The 21,854-nt window shown below is 47.5% G+C and overlaps 1 protein-coding gene across 2 annotated transcripts; it reads left to right on the top strand.

Annotated features, from left to right (window-relative positions):
• Window positions 1-8,577: 8,577 nt before the first annotated feature.
• LOC138489279 (zinc finger protein 84-like) lies at window positions 8,578-20,963 on the top strand. Of its 2 annotated transcripts, none has more exons than XM_069616978.1 (2): window positions 8,578-8,771; window positions 17,233-20,963. In XM_069616978.1, exon 2 carries the CDS (start codon window positions 18,250-18,252, stop codon window positions 19,774-19,776), a length of 1,527 nt encoding a protein of 508 aa, XP_069473079.1. In that variant the 5' UTR covers window positions 8,578-8,771; window positions 17,233-18,249; the 3' UTR covers window positions 19,777-20,963. The 2 variants fall into 2 exon arrangements, with proteins under 2 accessions (XP_069473079.1, XP_069473080.1); XM_069616979.1 differs by lacking the exon at window positions 8,578-8,771 and adding an exon at window positions 8,778-8,974.
• Window positions 20,964-21,854: the final 891 nt, after the last annotated feature.

The raw sequence follows: 21,854 nt of genomic DNA on the forward strand, positions 1-21,854 counted from the left end.
CTTAAATGAAGAGAGGCACACTGCAGGCACACTGCTGGCGGGTTGATCCGGGCATCCCAATAAAGGACTCGAGACGTCAGTGGTGCTTCGCGAGTAGGGACTGCACCGGGGCGGGAAACCCTCCACCTTTTATTAACAGCAGTGCCCTGGGTCACCTGACATTGTGCCAACGCGCAACATAACATCCCCTTCTAACTTTCCTCAAAACAAGAACATGCAACATTAACGCACATGGCAGAACAGTCACTCAGTATACTTGTGATTCACCACGGCCTAGTCTATCACATAGTCTTTCAGCCTTTCGGGGAGTCGGCGGCCCACTCGCTGGGGATATCGCTTGGCCTGGGTGCCACACGGCCGGCCTGGTCTGCATGGGGCGCTGTGTCGATCCGCTCATCTTCACTCATTGGCCGTTCTTCCTCGTGGTCTCCGGCCGGGAGCGGGCAATTCATCGTTCTCAGGATCACCTCTTGTCGGTGTGTCCCTGATGCAACGAAACCAGCTGCAGTTCCGTGTGAGGGACAAGCCCTTGCAGGGTCACTCTGACCACCGTTCTTTGGTGATCCACCAGCGTCCAGGGGTTTGGGTCATGAGGGAGGCAGAGGTTTGTGCGTGGGGTTCCTGGCGCTGGCCAGCACCTGATCGCCGGCTTTCAGAGGTTGTTCCACTAGGCCATGGTGAACTGACTCTCTGGCATTTGATTGCTCCTGTCGTTCTCTCACCCTTGTGGGTTCTACCGGGCCCTACAACCGAGCCTCATGCTCCAGAATTGTGGACTTGACTTTGCGTCGGAACAGTGCTTCTTTACTTTACTTTATTTTATTTAAATAGTGCAGCAATGGACCCAAAGGCTTGATAGCGCTACAAGACATGCAATAAACAAATAAAAGCCAATAAAAGCAGGTTAAAAATCATTTTAAAAAGTATCCACAATTTAAAACAGTATTAGTTAAATAGAAAAGTCTTCAGCTTTTTTTAAAAATCGCCAACGAGTCAATTCCTCTCATTTCTAAAGGAAGATGAGTTCCAAGCTTTGGGCCCAATTGCAAAGAAGGCCAAGTAAGCAACCTTTACCATTCTGCATTTTGCTACCATTATAAGGTGCTGACTATTTGACCTCAAAGCTCTGCCATTTATTTTCATAGTAAGAAGCTGTTGTAAATAATCTGGCATTTTACCCTGTCTACATTTTTGTATTCTAGTCAGGGTTCTGAATAAAATTCTAGTCTCCACGGGAAGCCAGTGGAGAGCACGTCTGGCAGGCGTGACATGGTCTTTATGCTTGAGTCTCATGACAACTCGTATAGCACCATTTTGACACACTTGAAGTTTATTACAGTCTAGGCCCATTAACAGACCAGAGCAATCATCATTTTTTGCCCCTATAATTGCTCTGGCAATAGTTTCAGCATTTTCTTGTGAAATGAGGGGTCTTAGATGTGCTAGTAGTTTTATATAGTAGGCACATGATGAGACCAGACTACTGACATGTTGCTTCATGGAGAGTCGCTGGTCAAAAGTGACGCCAAGTGTTTTCACTTTTTTCAAAGGAATAATATAGTTTCATCAACTAATTGAAAACTCTCATAGCTTGGACCAAGTTTTTTCAGTGTGTGAGTAGATCCAATAACTAAAAACTCTGTTTTGGATTTAATTAGAGCCAACTTATTGTAAACCATCCAGGTTTCAATAATAGACTTTTTTGATAGCCAACTCATCCAGATCATGCAAACCAGATAACAGGATGACACATTGTGAGTCGTCCGCGTAATTAGTAAATATTACATTCTTGTGATCTAGCATGGCAAATGAAGGAGCAGTGAAAATATTATAGAAACAAGGAGAGGTACAAGCCCCCTGCGGCACCCCACAAGTAAGGGTGATGGAGTCAGATTCCGCCGCTCCACAGAACACCCTGCTGTCCCGTTTACAGCGGTATGAAGTGACCCATTTGATGGCTAGGGGAGAGAAATGTGCGACCTCATGCAACCTGGTGGACATAATAGAGTGGTCTACCAAGTCGAATGCTGCGGAGAGATCCAGCAGCATAAGAAATTATGCTTCATTCGGATCCATACGGGCCAATAACTTAGATTTAAGCTCTAAGAGTGCAGTCTCCGTGCCAAAACCAACACGGAACCCAATCTTCAGGTGGGGATACAGCTGTAGTTGAGTGTGGCGTCATGCGGAATACCATGAGGAACTCCAGTGCCTGACCCCTCTCCAGGGCAATACGGAATGCGTTGTTGAGTGTTTGCATAAACCTCTCCACGTCGCTGTTGGCTCGTGGCCAGCACGGTGTAATTCGGTGGTGTTCTATGCCATAGGCCGTCAGTAATGTGGCAAGCTCCTCGCTCTGGGGATCTGTTGTCTGACCTCAGTGACTCTGGGAGCCCAAAGGTGGCAAACGTCTCCTTCAGTATCGGTATGACTGCTCTGGCCGCTGTGGAGTCCACGAACTGCGCCACCTGGTAGCTCAAAAATTCGTCCAACAACACAAGGAAGTATTGGGACTGCAGGACAGTTCCAAAGTCCATGCTGAGGGCTTTCCACGGGGCGTCAGCCCATGTTGGGGATGCACTGGGTGGCCCTTTAGCAGGTGGTCTTACCGCTTAGCACCAGATACACATTGCAACCTTTTCCTCCACCTTTCTTTCCATCTCCAGGAACACCTTGTCATGGAGCCTCGCCACCGTTTTGGTGATCCCTTGGTGGCCACATGGGTGAGTCTGATCACTGACTTCTGGAGGGATATGGGGATTATCAGTTGCATCACCCTATGCAGCACTTGTTCCTGCCCCACCCTGATCTTGTTCCTCATGTTCCATCGCCCCTGAAGAAATGCTTGTGCCTTCAGTGTTTGGGTTTGAGTGATGCTTAGTAAGTCTTTCCACTATCCCGACCGTAGCTGTTCAGTCCGCTCTTGCAGGCCCAAGTCTTGTCTGGTCATTTCCGCAACTTTGGACACTGACATTGACCTGGGGATTTCCGCCTGCATGGTCATCACCACCGTAGCCTCTGAGTCGTCGGCGGGTGTCTCCTCTCCCATAGGTAGTCAGCGGGATTGTCAGTGCCTGCCCTATAGGTCAGTGTCACATCGTAATTCCTGTAGTTGAAGGAGCCAGCGTTCGAGCCGGATAGGGGTGTCTGGGTGCCGTTGCGCCTACTATGGGGACAAGGAGCTTGTGATCTGTGACAACGGTGATGGGGTGTTCCGTAGATGTACATCTGGAAGTTCCTGCACCCCCACAGGACGGCCAGCACTTCCCGCTCAATCTGTGAATACCTGCACTGCGTATCTGTGAACGCCTTGCTCACAAAGGCAATTGGTTGTCGCACACCAGATTCAGACACCTGTAGGAGCACAGCCCTAGCCCCACCGGGTTTGCGTCCACCATTACATCAGACTCCTTTGTAGGGTCAAAGTACGCCATTGTAGTGTCCGTGGTAAGAGCATCTTTAGTGGCATCGAATGCTTCTTGTTCAGCATTGCCCCAGTTCCAGTCCTGGTCTTTCTTCGTCAGGCCGCGGAGGGGCTCTGTGATGTTGGCAAGGTTTGGGATCAATCTCCCACAGAAGTTAACCATGCCCAGGTAACTATGGATCTCTGAGGGTGACGTTGGGGCAGGTGCCGCCTTGATGTCTTCTACCTTTTTGGGGTCAGGTGACAGTCCACCATAGTGAAAAATTAAGCGAAAGAACTCTACTCTGAGCTCCAGAAATGTGCACTTTCTCCGGTTTAGGGTAAGTCCCAGCTGGAACAGCCTCTCCAGCACTGCTGTGAGCCTGGCCAGGTGCTCCTTGGGTCATGCTGAGTACAGGAGCATGTCATCACTCACCTTAAGGATGCCAGGGAGGCCTGCCAACACTCCCTTTATGGTGTGCTGCAAGACTTCTGCTGCTGATGACACCCCGAAGCTAAGCCGGCGGGACCAAAACAGGCTGATGTTTGAGGAAAATGTTGTGATAGCCTTGGAGTCCATGTGCATGGGGACCTGGTGGTACCCAGCCTTGAGATCCAATGTTGAGAACCGCTGGGCCTCTCGCAGGATGGCCAGGATGTCATCGAGCATGGGCCTGGGATGCCTTTCCCTCCCGATCGCCCGGTTGGGCAGCTGCATATCCACGCATATCCTCACCTTTTCTTGACACTTGGTCTTGGCCGCTACAACAATTGGTGATACCCATGGCGTGGGTCCTTCCACTTTCCAACTTGACAATCCCAGCCTCCACCTTCTGCCGCATGTGGAGTGGGATATGCTAGTGTAGTAGCGCCACTGGTTGGATTGTTGGATCCACGTGCAGTCACACCTCCTGCCCTTTGAGGCAACCCACTTCTTCGAATAGCCCTGGGAACTGTGCCAGCAGGCCATCTATGTCTTGGAAGTAAACGTGGAAGGTGAAGTGCACCAGCCCCAGAACTTATGCGGTTGTGCAGCTCAGTAGTGCTTCTTTCACCACCGGAGTCACGTAAAACTTGGCCTGCACTGTGACATCCTCATGTTGCACTGGGGTGATGAAGAATCCATCTAGTGGCATGGCTGTGGAGACATGGCTGCATCTTCATATGGGAAGATGTAGATGTTTGGACATTGCAGCACTGGCAGTGTCGGTGAGAGCTTCTTGAACTTGGCTGCTGGCATTATGTTGACCGACGTCCACCAGATTCAACGTCCTTGTGCTTTTTGATGGTGACTGAGCAGTGGGGCTTCCTCTTCTGCTGCCTTGAGTCCAGGCATATCGCCGAAATTAAGAATGCCTCCTCCATGTCACCTGCACCTTCCATCCTCCACCGGGCCACGGGGCCTGCTCTCCACTCTTCATCCGCTGCAGCCACCTGCTGGTATCATGGCATGGACGGTGTCAGGGGTGGTCAAGATGCTTGCGCCGACTGCCATGGTGACCTGCACATCCGGGTGTAGTAGTTGACCTCCCTGCATCACCCATACGTGACTCCCGCTGCCGGGCATGGTTGGTCATAATGTGCTGGGCCACCACAGGCCTTGCACTGTTTCTGGCACTTCTCCGGTGGCTTTTGTGCCCCTTGCGCGCTCTGCCTTCTGTACCGTCTGCAGGCCCTAGGCATCCCCTTTTGCCGACACCGCCTGCACAAGCTCTGCGTGCCCGCCTTTCAGGGCCTCTTCCATCTGTGCTTCCCTGGAGGTGGAGAGTCCCCGAGTCCTTCCTAGCTCCAGGATCTGGTGTAGGGGAATGTTGGGTTCCTTTAAGGTCTGACGGCGCAGGGCTGCCGACGAGCAGTGTTGGATGATTTGTTCCCTGATCTCATCTTCCTCATCCACGAGCCAACAGGTCATGATCAACATCCGCAGTTGGGCATGGTACATGTCCAGTGGTTCTGCCGGGTTTTGCGGGCTTGCCGCAGGCGAAACCTCTCATAGTCCCTGTTGACGAGTGGTCTGAAGTATTCCTACACGGTGTCTTTCGCTGCGCTGTATGAGTTGTCTCGAGGTAGCAGGGCCTTGAAGATTTGATGCACCTCACTGCCCATGTAGAACAGGAGCATCGCCCTTTGGGCCGCTTCGTCGTCATCCTTGGTTGTGGCGAAGTACATCTCCAGCCTTTCAACCCACATGTCCCATCGTGGTGCGAGGGCAGCGGGGGCTCCAGAGATGTCAAATCTGGGCACTCGGAAAAGCCACGCTAGGCTTCATTTAATATGGGTACATAGATTGGGAAGCCTCAGCTTCATGGTATGGAGTCTACATCAAATATGCGGGGACATGTGGGTAAAGTGAGTCACATTCTGGAAAAGTCTTGCCTCATGATACAAGGAGATACTTCAGGTATGAGAACAGACAAGTGGTAGGGCAGAGAGACAGAGTAAGAAACATTGCAGGTCGGTTAAAAGTATTGCGTAAGGTAAAAGACAAGTTAGGTGAGTTGCAGAAAGCAAGCAATATAAGCAGCATACAAGGTGTGGGTTAAGCATTAAGCTTAGAAGACAAATCCAGAACATTAGGGTGCTGTGTTGCATCACGCACTATGGTGGCACAAACAGCGCAAGCTTGCACGGCCGCGACCAAGGAGACTAGAGTTAGCCCCAGCTGTTCATAGTTTGGTCGTGAAAATGTTTATCGCATCGGTGAGGACAAATACCCTTCTGCCTCCACGTTTAGGACAGGCTGGATATTTGAAGTATTTCGGGCACTCATGTTGACCGCAGACATGAGCGAGGCAGGGTGGAGTAGGGTGGGACATAGGGAGGGGCGAGAACTGAGGTAAGGTGTCTCAAGTGAGAATATGGGTGGCAGTGGATTTCTTACCTGCCACGTGGGGCAAGGATGTGCACTGTGTGATCCTTGTTGCCTGGCTTGGAGTGTAGCACCATGACAGATTTTGATGGATTTCAGGCCCAGACAGGGCAAGACAGACGATCTAGGCCTTAAGTAGAGGTCTTTGGTTAGGGCGGGCTTCGCCTTCCGGCTCTGCCGGCCCTTCCCATATGTTGTAGTCGGTATCCATTCGAGACGCTGCAGGCTGGGAGGTTCTTCCTGGGCGAGCTAGCCCTGTGAAAGTTTTATGTGTGTATGCGAGGAGTTGGGTGGCACAGGGGGCAGGTTTGGTCTTTTTTTTACTGGGCATCTATCATAGATGACCAGAACGAAAAATACCATCCCTGTCCCCAGTGCTCCACAGTGCCTCAGGAGAGCTGACATTGGCAGGTGGGTAGGTGGATGGGTGAGCTGAACAATGACCGCCCTGTGAAAGGGGCAATTAAATGATCTCTGACTGATAAGAGTACATTGGGTTTACCCTAGGGTGACCAGACGTCCCTGTTTTGTCGGAACTGTCCCGGTATTTGGTGTTGCTCTGTCCCCCTTTTTTAAGATTATGTTCACATTGGAAACTGCAGTAGTCCCGGATTTTTGTAGTAGGTCTTCATAGCTGGCTGGCAGGCAGGTAGAGTCGGCCTTGGGGGAGGGGGGGTGAGCCGGGTGACCGTCCGGGGCTCCACGCCCCCCCCCGAGGCGCCATTAGCCCCCACCACACCAGCTCGCGGGAGTCTTTCAAGGGCTCCTCTGAGCTGGCGTAGTGGCAGAAGGCGTGGCAGGCGCCTCATTGTCATTAAATGCACGAGCGGCGGCGGGCTCATTTAATGACAATAGGGTGCTGACGCGCCCTATTCATATCATTACCTACTCGCCAGAGCGAGGAGGTTTTAAAAAAATAAAAAACAAAGTGGTTCATCCTGGCCCCGCCCCCCTTCCACCCGCTTTACAACCATTTACAACCAGGGGCACGCAGAGCGAGGGGGGGCGCCAATTTGCCCAGGGCAGCCTTGCCCTGCAGGCGGGCAGGCATGCACAATCTCGCACAGAAGAAATGCTGCATTTTACAGCTTAAAATAGTGTTAGTTTGTGATAAATTATGTTTTTTCTTTGAACAGTAACACTTAAACCCCCTTCTCCAAACGCTACTAAAGTGTAGTTCCTTGACAGCCACTTTGAAGAGTTAGTCCTCCGTTTATGTTTGTTGCCCTGTCTCGGTTTTGTACTTTTTAAATGTGGTCACACTAGGTTTACCCTGAGTCGCTTCGGGGCAATAAAAAAAACGACCCCGGGTGTGCCATTTTGTCAAGATGCAATACCGAGGCCGCCTTTGCGCATGCCCTGATGATTCCATCAAGAGCACGCGACGGGCAGGCGTGGTTATTGGTATTAAACTGCAGCGCGGAGACCACCATTGCGCATTCCCCGATGACTAGTATCAAGATGCAGTGCTGATGCTACTTCTGCGCATGCGTTAAAGACTACGAAGATGCAGGGTTGAGGATACTTCTGCGCATGTCCTGATGACTCGTATAGAGATGCACTGCAGAGGCTACGCCTGCGCATGCCCTGAGGACTCGTATAGAGATGCACTGCTGAGGATACGCCTGCGCATGCCCTGATGACTCGTATAGAGATGCACTGCTGAGGCTACGCCTGCGCATGCCCTGATGACTCGTATAGGGATGCACTGCTGAGGCTTCGCCTGCGCATGCCCTGATGACTAGTACAGAGATGCACTGCTGAGGCTGCGCCTGCGCATGCCCTGATGACTAACATAGAGATGCACTGCTGAGGCTGCGCTTGCGCATGCCCTGATGACTAGTACAGAGATGCACTGCTGAGGCTGCGCCTGCGCCTGCGCATGCCCTGATGACTAACATAGAGATGCACTGCTGAGGCTGCGCTTGCGCATGCCCCGATGACTAGTACAGAGATGCACTGCTGAGGCTGCGCCTGCGCATGCCCTGATGACTAACATAGAGATGCACTGCTGAGGCTGCGCTTGCGCATGCCCTGATGACTAGTACAGAGATGCACTGCTGAGGCTGCGCCTGCGCATGCCCTGATGACTAACATTGAGATGCACTGCTGAGGCTGCGCTTGCGCATGCCCCGATGACTAGTACAGAGATGCACTGCTGAGGCTACGCCTGCGCATGCCCTGATGACTAGTACAGAGATGCACTGCTGAGGCTACGCCTGCGCATGCCCTGATGACTAGTATCGAGATGCAGCGCTGAGGCTACGTCTGCGCATGCGTTGATAACTTATATCTTGCACTTTGGTGTTTACAGTGATTTTGCGTAGCCTCAGTACAGCGCCGGGGCTTGAACCCCAGTCTTCAGAAAGAACTTCGAGTTTGTGGTCTCTGGCTTTTGGGTCTCACGGAATCCTTTTAGAGATCACAAGGAATGAATCCATACAGGATCACTGTAGAGAAATCCACCCAAAGTCCTTACAGAGAAATACCCGGACAGGGGTAAGATGAGGAGAGTTGCCACCCAGGGCGCGTGTAGAGAAGTCATTGCTGCCAAGTGACTATGCCATGATACTCACCTTCTGCAAACATGATACCCGACAAAGCTTTGGATTCTGGGAGTTGTAGTTTCCCTTGTTCCGTTAAATATGTGCCTCTAGGTCTATTCCCAGCATGCAACATGTTTACTCAACGACATGCCGAAGGTAACCTTTATGGGCAGTTGCCAGCTATGCAGTTCTTCTATTTGTATTTTTTGATGAGAAAGTTGAGTGCTTCTATCAAAAATATAGATTTGGACCACCCTGTCAACATCCGGTGCGTGAGGGGATGGGCTGGATGCAGTGGTAGGGTTCAAGATGGGAAGCACACGATATTATAATTACATTATAATTGTTCTTTTATAACACGCTTAATACCAGCGAGTGGTTTTGCATTCAGAGGATCTGGTTTCAAACCTGTGTTGCGCTGCGTTGCCTTGCTTTCAAGACAAACGCGTTGCCCCCGAGCTATCCTTCCTCCCAATTCATGGAGGCGTAAACATGAAATACCCTGTGGGGTGGAACAGGGGTAAAGGCCGCAGGATCAACCACGTAGGAATAAACCTGAGAAAGGGAGCAGTACAAATTAGAGCCCCTAGTTTGCCTGGCTGCGGAAATAGGCAGCAGGACGAGACACTTGTAGGTGAGTGAAGCAATGGAATGAATCTAGAGGCTCAAAAGGCTCGGAAGATAGGACACTAAGAACAAGTGGCTGGTCCCAGGTGGGAAACTGGGACCTGATATGATGGCAGGAACACTCAAACCCCTTGGGAAGGCAGGCCCAAGTTTACCGATCATTACATATAATTATAATTTTTCTTTTATAACGCGCTTAATACCAGTGAGTGGTTTCTAAGCACAGGATCGGGATTCAAACCTGTATTGTGCTACATGGTCTTGCTTCTAAGACAAACGTGTTGCTCCTGAACTCTCCTTCCTCCCCATATGGCTTCAAGTTGTGCCATGAAGGAGGTGATGGTAAGGCCAAGGGAGTATCCCTGTTTCAAGAACACAAGGATCTGAACAGGGATGTAAGTGAGTGGGTCAAGATGGGCCAGTTCACACCAATTGATGAATTGCCTGCAATGACGGGCATAGGCATCAAGAGTAGAGGGCCTCATGGAACCCTGGATAGATGTAGCAAGCTCGGAAGAACGCCCCTCATTCTCTAGCCCTAGCATCTCAAGAAGCAGGCTGTAAGATTAAGACACCTAACAACGTCAATGGGAGATGGGGCCACCTCAAAGGATGGGACCTCATGGACAAGGTAAAACTGGTCAATGAGAGTTTAAGCAGCAGGGGAAGCCATGTCTTCCTCGGCCACTTGGGTGCAATCAGAATGATCCACAGCCCCTCTCAGTGTGAAGCAAGAGTCTCTGATGGAGAGGAAAGTCACAGGGCCAGGCCAAGGACATGGCATCTGTCCCTAGGGCTCTGGGATGCTAGGGAGCTAGGGAGAAGAGTAGTGTAAGGAGAGTGTGATCGGGAGGCAAAGAGGTCCCCAGAGGGGGACCCAGGCTAGAGCAGAATTTGCTCTAGTCGCTAGCGATAATGGACTCTTGTTGAGTAAGAAATGGTAGATGGTGTGCTGTCTGTATGTATAGAATTGAGGTGGCAAGTGACTTTTTATGGTTGGCTATTAGACTGCAACTTAAACCTTTTACTCCCTGCCTCAAATGATTAAAATGTGTGTGCTTATTATATGCAAAACACACAATGAACAAGGCATAAAAGGGTAGAGTGTAGAGAACTGAAAACGCTTTGGGTAAGATAGGCTCTTTTTTAGTGAATAAAAAGTGAGAAGAAATTTTAAACAGCCTCGCAGGAACGGAATCCTTTGCTAATTTGTATGGGTTGCTTTGCTCTATTCTTCAGAGGCTCCCCAAGAAATCCAATTAGAATCTGGATTTATATAGAAACAAATATTCCTAAGAGGCAGGTGCACTCTATGGGCCAGACTCTCAACCCCCTCGATTCCCCCCCCCCCATGCACATTTGTGCAAATTAGGGGGTGTTCCTGGGCATTTTAATGCGCATCCCGATTTCGGGATGCGCTTTAAAAATCCTCAGAACTGGGGGTTCGTCCATTCGTCTGTCCCCCCATCACTCTCCATGTGTCTTTTGAAACATGCAAGGTAGAAAGCACACATCATTGCAGGGTGACCTCTGACCCTGTCATGATTTTATTTTGAAGTGTGAGATCTGCAGGTTAAACCGCAGCTGTCACACTTTCATTTCCATTCCCCAAATGGGTATGGAACAGCTTTTTTCCTGGTCATTTCACTGAGACTGGCCCTTTAACGGCCCTCCTTGGTGAAATGTGCTCCCAGCAATCATGTGGTTGCTGAGAGCCTGGCAAACACTAATGCATGCAAGAGGGCTGTCCAACGCATCTTTGCGCAACGGTACAGCCCCTCCAGAAACGCTCAGGTGATGTGGGCATTTATCCAAGCATAAAAAATTCATAAACAAGCGCATTCTGTTCATTTGCGCTTCTTTTTCTGAATCTGTCCCTATGTATTCAGATCCTTACTGTTCTGGTTAATAGTTATCTTATGTTAAAGGAAATTTGTACCACGCACACCACCGGGTGGTCCCCTGGCGCTCTGCGAATCTGAAAATGAAAGGGGGTAGGGTGAGTTAGTGGGAACGAGTGGGAGAAAGTGCAAGAGAGCTGTGATGTGCTGTTGGCAGCTTCAGTCCGGTTAACACTGTTCGCTGAGCTTAGGTTTGCTTTCGGTTGGTAGCCGCCATGTTCTGTTGTGCAAGGCTATGTGTGATTTATTTTGTTGTTGCGGTGTAGTGAAGTGCATGTGGTTTGGTATGCTTTAAAGGCGTGGTTGTGTTTAGTTAGAGTTTGAGAGGTGTGTGCAGAGGAGTGAGATTTTCTTTTTTAGTGGTTTCTTTTTTAGTGGGGTTGGTTAGTGGCATCGCTATCTAGACGTGACACATGCTAACCTTCTCAATTCCTTCTCGAGCTGGTGCCTGCTAATCTCCAAATTCTATCTAGATGCGGCTCCTCAATATCCCCCTCATTTCTGTTTAATTGTGCTGGTGGCCAATATTCACAGTTCTGTCTAGATGTGGTGCAAGCTAATATTTACAGTTCTGTCTAGATGTGGCGCAAGCTAATATTTATAGTTGTGTCTAGATGTGACGCAAGCTAATATTTACAGTTCTGTCTAGATGTGACGCAAGCTAATATTCACAGTTCTCACTAGATGGGACGCAAGCTAATATTCACGAATTCTGTCTGGATGTGAGGCAAGCCAATATTCACAGTTCTGTTTAGATGTGATGCAAACCAATGTTCACAGTTCTCTTTAGATGTGATGAAAACCAATGTTCACAGTTCTGTCTAGATGAAACACCAGCTAGTATTCACAGTTCTGTCTAGATGTGGCAAGCCAATATTCACAGTTCTGTCTAGTTGTGATGTAAGCTAATATTCATCGTTGTAGCTGATTGTGATGCGGGTTAGTGCTCGCATATTTTTCTGGAGTAGCTAACGCAGTTACAGTACAGTTCGTCTAGTGGTGAGATATCGCCAACCAACAGTTCTCCTAGATGTGATACATGGCTAGGCAACAAAGTGGATCTATATGGGGTAACAATTGCTAAATAGAGATTGGTACATGTAGGCTACAAACTAATAGGTGCTGGAGAGAATGCAAGTATGGCTATCTGGCACAATCAGGCTATCTGGCACAATCAGGCTATCTGGCACAATCAGGCTAAATGGGAAATGTGGCTATCTGGCACAATCAGGCTAAATGCGAAATATGGCTTTCCGTCACAAACAGGCTTTCCGTCACAAACAGGCTAAATGTGAAATATGGCTATCAGGCATAATCAGGCTATTTGGCACAATCAGGCTAAATGCGGACTATGACTAACTGGCACAATCAGACTAAATGCGAACTCTGGCTATCTGGCACAATTAGGCTAAATGCGAACTATGGCTATCTAGCACAATCAGGCTAAATGCAAACTATGGCTATCTGGCACAATCAGGCTAAATGTGAACTATTGCTATCTGGCACAATCAGGCTAAGTGCCAAATATAAGGCCTCATTGCAAGTCTGGCAGTAACCCTGCCAGTGCTACCGGCGGGTTGCGGCCGGACTTGCAAAATTTACCGGCACCTGGCTTGCCGGAAACACCAGAGGATTACAACCCCAGTGTTCCGGAAGTCAGGCGCTGGTAAATGGTTAATCCCCATCCCCATCCCCATTCCCATAGGACCCATAGGACTCAATGGGAATGGGAATGACCGAAGCACCGGCACCATTAATAACGGTGCCGGTGCTTCTGTGAAAGTCTGCAGGCGGGTGCCGTTCCGCCCACCAGGTCAGAACCTGGCGGGCGGGACGGCACCCGTCCGCAGACTCGTTCGTAGTGTGCCGGTCCGGTAACAACTGTGCCGGTAGGATTACCGGCATCGTTGTTACCGGACCAGCACACTCGTAATTAGGTCCATAGCTATCTGGCTCAATCAGGCTAAATGCGAAATATGGCTATCTGGCACAATAGATTAGGTTACTTTTACCTTAAAAAAACTATTGGCTGTGTACATTGGACCCAGTGCTATTAGAGAATTAATAAGGTGGGATGGGGTAGGTCAGTTTAGTGGGGGGGCAGTAATGGCTACACCCCCTGCCCGTAACCGCACGTAGTCAGTGGCTGCTGGGTGCCGGCTGCAGGCCCCACAGGCTAACACGGGCCAACACGGTCTGGAGCTGCTACTTCTACCGGTGCTGTGCTTTGCCTTGAGGATCTTCACCGAAGGGGCTGCCTGGGCAGCGGCTGCCCTGAGTGTCTGTCTTTTGGTGGCCTCTTGGCCAGTCAGAGGCGGAGGGTGGGAAGAGGGGAGGGCTCCCGGCCCACAACATAGGAACACTCTTCTCAGGCGAAGCAGAGTTCTATTTGCTCAAAGATAGTGTCGGAAAAGAAAAAGAGGGCTGAAAGGGGTTCAGGAGATAAGGAGAGGGTCAAAGCTCACCTGAACTCCAGCTGCAAAATGGAGCACAGGTGAGGCCAGCACAGTGATGTTGTTTGCCGTAGGGAGGTTGATGGCCAATGGGGTCAGGGGGAGGACTATGGGGAGGGGAGAAAGACCAGTAGAAGAGAGGGCTGAGTAGGGGGAAAGAGGGCATGCGAGAAAGCGCTCAAAAAGTAAAAAAGAAGCAGACAAAACACAGAAAAATAGGGCTGAAAGAGGTCGTGGGACAAAGAGGGGGTCAAAGCTCACCTGAGCTCCGGCTGCAAAATGGAGTGCAGGTGAAGCCAGCACAGTGATGTTGCTCGTAGTAGTGAGGTCGGCACCCAGGTTGAGGGCTATGGGGAGGGGAGAAAGACCAGGAGGAGAGAGGGCTGAGCAGGAGGATAGAGGGCTGAGCAGGGGGAGAGAGGGTGTGCGAGAAAGCGGTGAAAAAGTAATAAAAAAGCAGACAAAACACATAAAAAGAGGACTGAAAGGGGTAAGGAGATAAGGAGAAAGAGGAGGTCAAAGCTCACCTGAACTCCAGCTGAAGTCAGACTAGTTAGAAGTCTTATCAGTGCAGGTTGTGAAGGCGAAACCCAGCCAAAAGTCCCTAAAATAAATGTGTCTGTACCGTTACCCACCTCTGGATAAGGAGAAGAACCGCACTCAATGGAGAAAAGTTTCCCAACAGTAATTTAAAATTCAGATTTCAGTCGTCGTCTTCTGAAAAATTGAAAATATTTAAAACATTTAATTCTCAATTTCATATCACAAACAATATATTTTCTTCCTAAATCAAGCAACAGGTTCAATCAATCTTGAGTAGTTTGTTGAATTACATAATAAACATTTGACAATGTAATCCATCAAATACTGTCATTTTCTGTCTTTACAAATGTAACCAATGAAAATAAAAATGCAGAATCAATTGTAATATTGTTCCCAATCAATAGCAATATCAAAGTCTGGTGAAGTACAATCTTCTCAGCGAGTTTCTGGTATTTTGTATGGCACACTTATTCAGGAGATGCAGCCACTGACTTCTTCCTATATATGTAATAAACATGAAGACATATGCATTTCCTAAATTTGAACAACCAATTAAAAATAAAATGCTTCTAGATGAAGGCATAATCCAAAATTCAATGGGCCTCATTACAAACCTGGCGGTAGCCGTGCCTGTCGCACAGCCACGGCTGCCGTCGGAGTTGCATTTTTTCCGGCCCCAGGCAATGGGGATGTACAGGGCCATTCCGACCTTGGCGGACGTTGTATGTGCCCATTGCCAGGGGCCGGAATCCATTACTCCCCATTCCCATTTGAGCGCAATAGGGCTGAATGGGAATGGGGAGGTTGGATGCACCGGCACCATTTATAATGGTGCCGGTGCATCCGACATGTTGTGCTTTCGGGTGCCGCTCTGCCCACCAGGTAATCTAGATGTGGACCCCTTGCTCATTGTGCTTAGAGAGGCACAGCTTCACCTCACTGATGAGGCCCGACTAGGCCGAAACATGTGTCTGGGGTTGCTGTTGGTACTCTTGTTCGGAGGAGAATTGCCTAGCATTTCGGGTGCTGTACTGCCCTTGTGGGCGGGACAAAGGGGGTCATTACAAGGTTGGAGGTAGCCATGCTGCTATTTGCGCCATGGCTACTCCCATACCGCATACCAGGTTTCCTGAATGGGGAATTACCGGGCCATTCCAACCCTGGAGGACCCGGTATTTCTCCATTCAGGGAACACATCCCCATTCCCATTCGAGCCGCCATAGGGCTCAATAGGAATGGGGACCATGCAAACAACAGGCCCGTTGTTAGCATGCTGGTCCTTTAGCGGGTCCCGCTAAGGGCACCTGGTAAAACCAGGCACCCTTAGCGGGACCCGCTAAAGGACCTCGTAATGCAGCGGTAAGGGGTTGACGGATCCGGCACCGTTAACCTCTTACAGCCAACCTTGTAATGACCCTCAAAGACTGATATGCAAATGGATATTTCTCCTCTGTGAAAGGTACAGTGAGCTAGAAGAGGGTTGTAGACCCTCCCGAGTGGGCACCTCCCACTAGAACAGGTTATTTGGCCGTTTTCGTTCTTGGTAGAGGGGCTCCCAGTCCTTTTTGTGCACTTTAATCATTAGTTGTAGGCCAAATGAGTAGCACCAAAAAGAATAATGCTGTCCGCATCTGTTGCCATCTTGTCCAAAGATGGCCCTACCGAGCTGGGAAATAATGTACCTTGTCAAGCTTTTTCAAGATCTGAGACATACAGGTCGAACAGGCAAGGGGCAACTACACACCCCTGTTCCAACCCTCTATGCGTCTCTATCTTTTCTGACAAACTACCTGATGAATTCTATCTGATCTGAAAGTACGCTGCAGAGTGGAGTTGAATAAGGATTCTCAGTAGAGCCTCCGGGAATCCCCATCCCACCAATTTTCCACAAAAAGCAAGAAGTTCACTAAATCATACTTTGCAGAGAGGTCAATCCCGGCTGCAAATATATCTGCAGTTCCTTTTGTACAATGCTTGCCGCCGAAGGGAGACCAGAATAAAACCATTCAAAGACATTCACACTTTTTTCCTAATCTGGATATTTCAGTCTTCTGGTTTCCCTCACCCAGCTCTTTGATAACTAGTGATGCAAAGGGTTTGCTGCTCACAATCAATTAGAGCAGTTGGTCTATAGTTGACCTGATTACATCTATTCCCCCTGCCCCTTTTTTATTTTAGTATTGTTATAGACCCATCATATTATGTTTCTGCTAGGAGCATGACCACTGCTATGTTGTGGTTGGAATAGCAGCTGACAGAGCAACACTGGATCCATCTTCTGAATCCACTTCTGCTATTACCTGGTAGGCACCTGAGGCCTTTCACAGGTAATTCAAACAGTGCAATTATGTAGCTGAGGGCTGAAGGAGATGGAGATGGAGATGCAACACGTGCCTTGGGTAGTTGTAATGTTGAATTTATTGAAAAGCGAGTCACATAAGATCACCAAGCCCAATCACCAGTCCTTGTGCAACATAATGTTCGATTTAATTGTCTTTGAAAGGGTTTATTAAGGTCACTGTATCCTAATAACATTTCTTTAAATTATTCTTTTAAAAAATGACAGAAATGTGACTGTGGCCCTAGGCTTTCCTGTGGAAGGATTACATTGATGCAGTGGGCTGGCTGCATTCTGCCCATCTTCTTTCTTAGTGTCACAAAGAAAGGGTGACTGATTTATTATAATTTTTTCTTACTGCTTTAGAAATCGGTGTTACGTTTTGCCATACCGTGGAACTCTTTACTGGGCTCTAATCACCTCCCATGTGTACAGAATGGAAACATTACAATTGTTTGTTTTAATTCATAGAACACTCCTTGCATTTCTTTAATGCTGTTTCTAGCTACACTTGAACATCTATAAACATAACCTTTCACTTTTAATCTGCAGGTGACTGTCTCAGGCCAGACAAGATGAAATGATGATTTATTGACGTGCTAAAGCTAACACCCTAAGGAGGCTTATTTGGAAGGAAAAGGGAACCAGAAGTCAGATGTGATAAGGAAGGAATTGGAAGAGCCCAGAACAGGACTGCTTAAAAAAGTGAGGTCTTCAAGCCCACATATTATTTCAGCTATACACCATGAAGCACTAAGAATTGAGTAATCTGACATGGGTGTCTGAATAATTACATGGTATACAGGAGCTTGTTCACCTGCCAACTGTAAAACGTCATCCAACAGTACATCACGAATCCAGCAGCACAGCCCATTATGTTCTTGAACTGAAGCAGGATATGGACTATATCTTTATGAAGCACACGGGAGACACCTCAGTTCTCAGTTATAAATGGAATCTGATCTCCCGTGACAGTAGTGGAAGAGAAACCTCATTGCTGTTTCTTTTCAGAAAATCTTTTCTCAAAATACCAGGTTTACCGTGAGAGAGCACACCCAAGGATAATATGATCATGTCATCATTAGTAGAGCAAGATCCATCAAGTGAAGTATATGAGGCAACCTATAGAAGCTGCCCATAGAGGTAACAACATATTGAATCCAGAGCAAAGCTGCATTTGAGAAGATGTAAGCATTCTCTAGAGAGCACTGCAGCTATTTCGAGCGATTACATCTAAGTATTATCCATGTGTACCCTCATCCTGGAATGAGTTTATTTTGGGCATGTATTGGGTGTTGTATAGATCAAACCTAACTGGCAAACAACCTAACACTGTACAGCAAGGTGATAGATTTATGGATGCTATTTAGAAATATTGAGGGTGGAGGGATAATTATATGGAAAGACTGAATACAGAGGGTTACAGGCATGTGATGTGGATTAAGGTAAGAAATAGAAACCACTGTCTGGTTAGGGATGTTCCACACATATGCTCACATTGAAGCTACATGTCTGTGAGTTTCCAACACATTGATAACTTAAACTGCACTATTGAGTCTGTAGGCCTTTATGAGCAAGTGTCTCCCATGCCTTCTGCTGTCCTACACTGTATGGGTATCCATAGCAAAACCAGACATGGATATGCTGACGACAGAAGAACCTTCTCAGAGCACTGAATGTCAGAAAAGATTCAGTCAGAAGTCTAGTCTTATTCTGCATGAGGAAATGCAAGGAAGAGATGAACGTTATCAGTGCACTGAATGTCAGAAATGCTTCTGTCATAAAAGCAAACTTATTGTGCATGAGAGAACACACACAGGAGAAAAGCCTCACCAGTGCAGCGAATGTCAGAAATGCTTCAGGCATAAAGGCGGCCTTACTTATCATGAACGGACACACACAGGAGAAAAACCGTATCAATGCATTGAATGCCAGAAATGCTTCAGTCGCAAAAGTTATCTTATGATGCATGAAAGAACCCACACAGGAGAAAAACTGTATCAATGCAGCGAATGCCAAAAAGGCTTCATTCATAAAAGCGATCTTATTAAACACGAGAGAACCCACACAGGTGAAAAACCTTATCAGTGCACTGAATGTCAGAAATGCTTTAGTCAAAAAGACCGTCTTACTCATCATGAGCGCACACACACTGGAGAAAAACCATATCAGTGCATTGAATGTCAGAAATGCTTCAGTCATAAAAGCAAACTTATTGTTCATGAGAGAACGCACACAGGTAAAAAACCTTACCAGTGCACTGAATGCCAGAAATGCTTCTGTCATAAAAACAAACTTATTGTTCATGAGAGAACACACACAGGTGAAAAGCCTCACCAGTGCAGCGAATGTCAGAAATGCTTCAGTCATAAACACAGTCTTACTCATCATGAAAGAACCCACACAGGAGAAAAACCATATCAGTGCATTGAATGCCAGAAAGTCTTCAGTCGCAAAAGCAATCTTATGGTGCATGAAAGAACCCACACGGGAGAGAAACTGTACCAATGCAATGAATGCCAAAAAGGCTTTATTAATAAATGCAATCTTATTAAACATGAGAGAACACACACAGGAGAAAAACCTTATCAGTGCACCGAATGTCAGAAATGCTTCATTCAAAAAGACAGTCTTACTCATCATGAACGAACACACACAGGAGAAAAACCTTATCAATGCACTGAATGTCAGAAATGTTTCAGTCGCAAAAACTATCTTCTGCTGCATGAAAGAACCCACACAGGAGAGAAACTGTATCAATGTAGTGAATGCCAAAAAGGCTTCATTCTGAAAAGCATGCTCATTGTTCATGAGAGAACACACACAGGAGAAAAACCTTTTCAGTGCCCTGAATGTCAGAAATGTTTCAGTCTTAAGCGAACTCTTACCGATCACGAGAGAACACACACAGGAGAAAAACCGTATCAATGCATTGACTGTCAGAAATGCTTCAGTCACAAAAACCGTCTTCTGTTGTACCGAAGAACACACACAGGAAAAAACCTATACCAATGCAATAACTGCCAAAAAGGCAATCTTACTCGTCATGAGCACATACGCACTGGAGAAAAACCTCATCAGTGCACTGAATGTTAGAAGCATTTTGTTACGAAAACAAAGCCCAGTTTACGTAAACACACACAATAATTCAGAAGTTGAGAATCTAACCCGAACGCTGAGAATCCCTAGCACTGACTAATGAACACTAACACCAAGAAACAGATGTTGGTGCACTAAACATGTTCGAGTCTTAAAACCCCCTGGAGATGTCATGGTGTTTCACTCCATTTTGCCCGGCAGGGTAGGAGCAACAGGTGAAGCCCCATCTCATTTCAGAATATACCTTCATAATAGCAGAACTAGCATTGGCCTATTGGCTGTACATGGCAGAGTAGAATGTAGTGCCTTGAAGAGAGAGCGCATAAAGTGTGATACATGCTTAAAAGGGAGTCTAGACTGCAAAGCATACAATATTTGGAATAGCAACAGTAGTGCTACAAACAGCAGAATTATAAAAGCGCCTTAATGCCCAAAGCGGCTCCACGAGGTCTATATTATCATTGTATTGAAAAGCAACTACATAGCAAGAAAGCAGTGTATTCTGTGTTTTCATTCATTTATCTTTTTAAGGTACCATTTATTATAGCAAAGCGCTAAGCGGCTTGATAGCTTGATCATATCATACATACATGCATGCAAACACGCTTACATATGTTGATTTGAGCAGGCCAGTACATTAACCTCATATGCTTACATATAACCCATAGCTATTATGAGAGGCTGTGAAATCAAATCCACTGAAATTTCCATGTTGGAGGAATAAGCAGCATTTCGCTTAAGAACCAAGACACATCGACCCATGACGTAGAGTCCTTGATTTAAGGACATGTAGATATTTTAGCTTAGGCTTGATCATTTAGCAAGAAGCTAAGGTCTAATATATCGGCAACAAGCTAAGGGGAGGAACCCATTATATTCTATACCTATATCATACAAATGAGGGAGGAACTTCCAAGTGCAAATTACATTCAGAACCAGGGATCTTCCAACCAAGTGACATCAATTTATGTTTATGTTTATTAAGTTTATATAGCGCTTTAATCCAAAGCGCTTTACAGTATGACAACAAGGTACAATAATGAAAGAAGCATATTTACAATCATGAAACAAACCAGTGATACAATATGTAGAACAATTTACTTAGAAGGAGGGGAAGAGGGGAGGGGGAGGGGAAGGAGAAGGAAAGGCGGTAGGTAAGGAAGGTTTCAATGTCTGCTTTGAGAACAGCGGGAAGAAGAGGGAGGGGATGGGAGGGGGGCAGGGGAGTTGGGGGAGGGAGGTGGGGAAGAAGAGTCGTGGGAGTGGAGAAGAAGGGCTTTCAGAGATGAGCGGAAGGATGAGTAGGTAGGGGTGGAGCTGATAAAAAGAGGTAGGGAGTTCCAATGAAGGGGGGGCCAAGAGTTGAAAGGAACGGAAGCGTGAGGAGGCACATGGGGCTGGGGGTACTGTGAGAAGTTAGAGATCAGCGGAGCGAGCGGGAGGGAGAGTAAAATGAGAGGAGGGAAGAGAGATGGGGGGCCGGGGGTCGAGATCATGGAGAGATTTGAAGACCAGACAGAGGAATTGAAATTTTAGTTAGAGTATGGGGCTTTCCAAGCAAGAAAAACCTATAAATATGCTGCCGACCTCTACACAAGGGCTGGATGGCTTGATGTGATCCTGTAAGGGCTACAGGTAGTGTGAGCTCTGCACTACAACTTAAGCAAGGGGGGGACTGGCAACATTTGTCATGGGTGGCAAGTTAACTTTTCTGGCCCATTGTGCAGCAGCTCCAACTTTCAAACCAAGTAATCGCAATACCAACCTCTGACCGCCCACACATTCTTAAGTATATATAGTAGACATTATTGACATCACTTTCCTTTATTGCAACCTATTTTTCAGTTATGTGTGTGGTTCCTAAGAGACCCGGACCTCTGGAAATTCTCACACATACCAAACATAGTAAAACAATTTCACACGGATAATAGAATTGGTAAAATGGGAAAGCTGGGATTTAATCACACTTTTCAATGTGTTACAGTTTGGAAATTGATGGAAGGCTACATCTCCTCCCGCCCCATCTTTAGTTTTAGAGCAATGTAAAGAGGTAGCAAAATGAGATAATTCATTGG

The sequence above is a fragment of the Ambystoma mexicanum genome, chromosome 9, assembly GCF_040938575.1.
Source record: "Ambystoma mexicanum isolate Mex_15411 chromosome 9, UKY_AmexF1_1, whole genome shotgun sequence".
NCBI lineage: Eukaryota > Metazoa > Chordata > Amphibia > Caudata > Ambystomatidae > Ambystoma > Ambystoma mexicanum.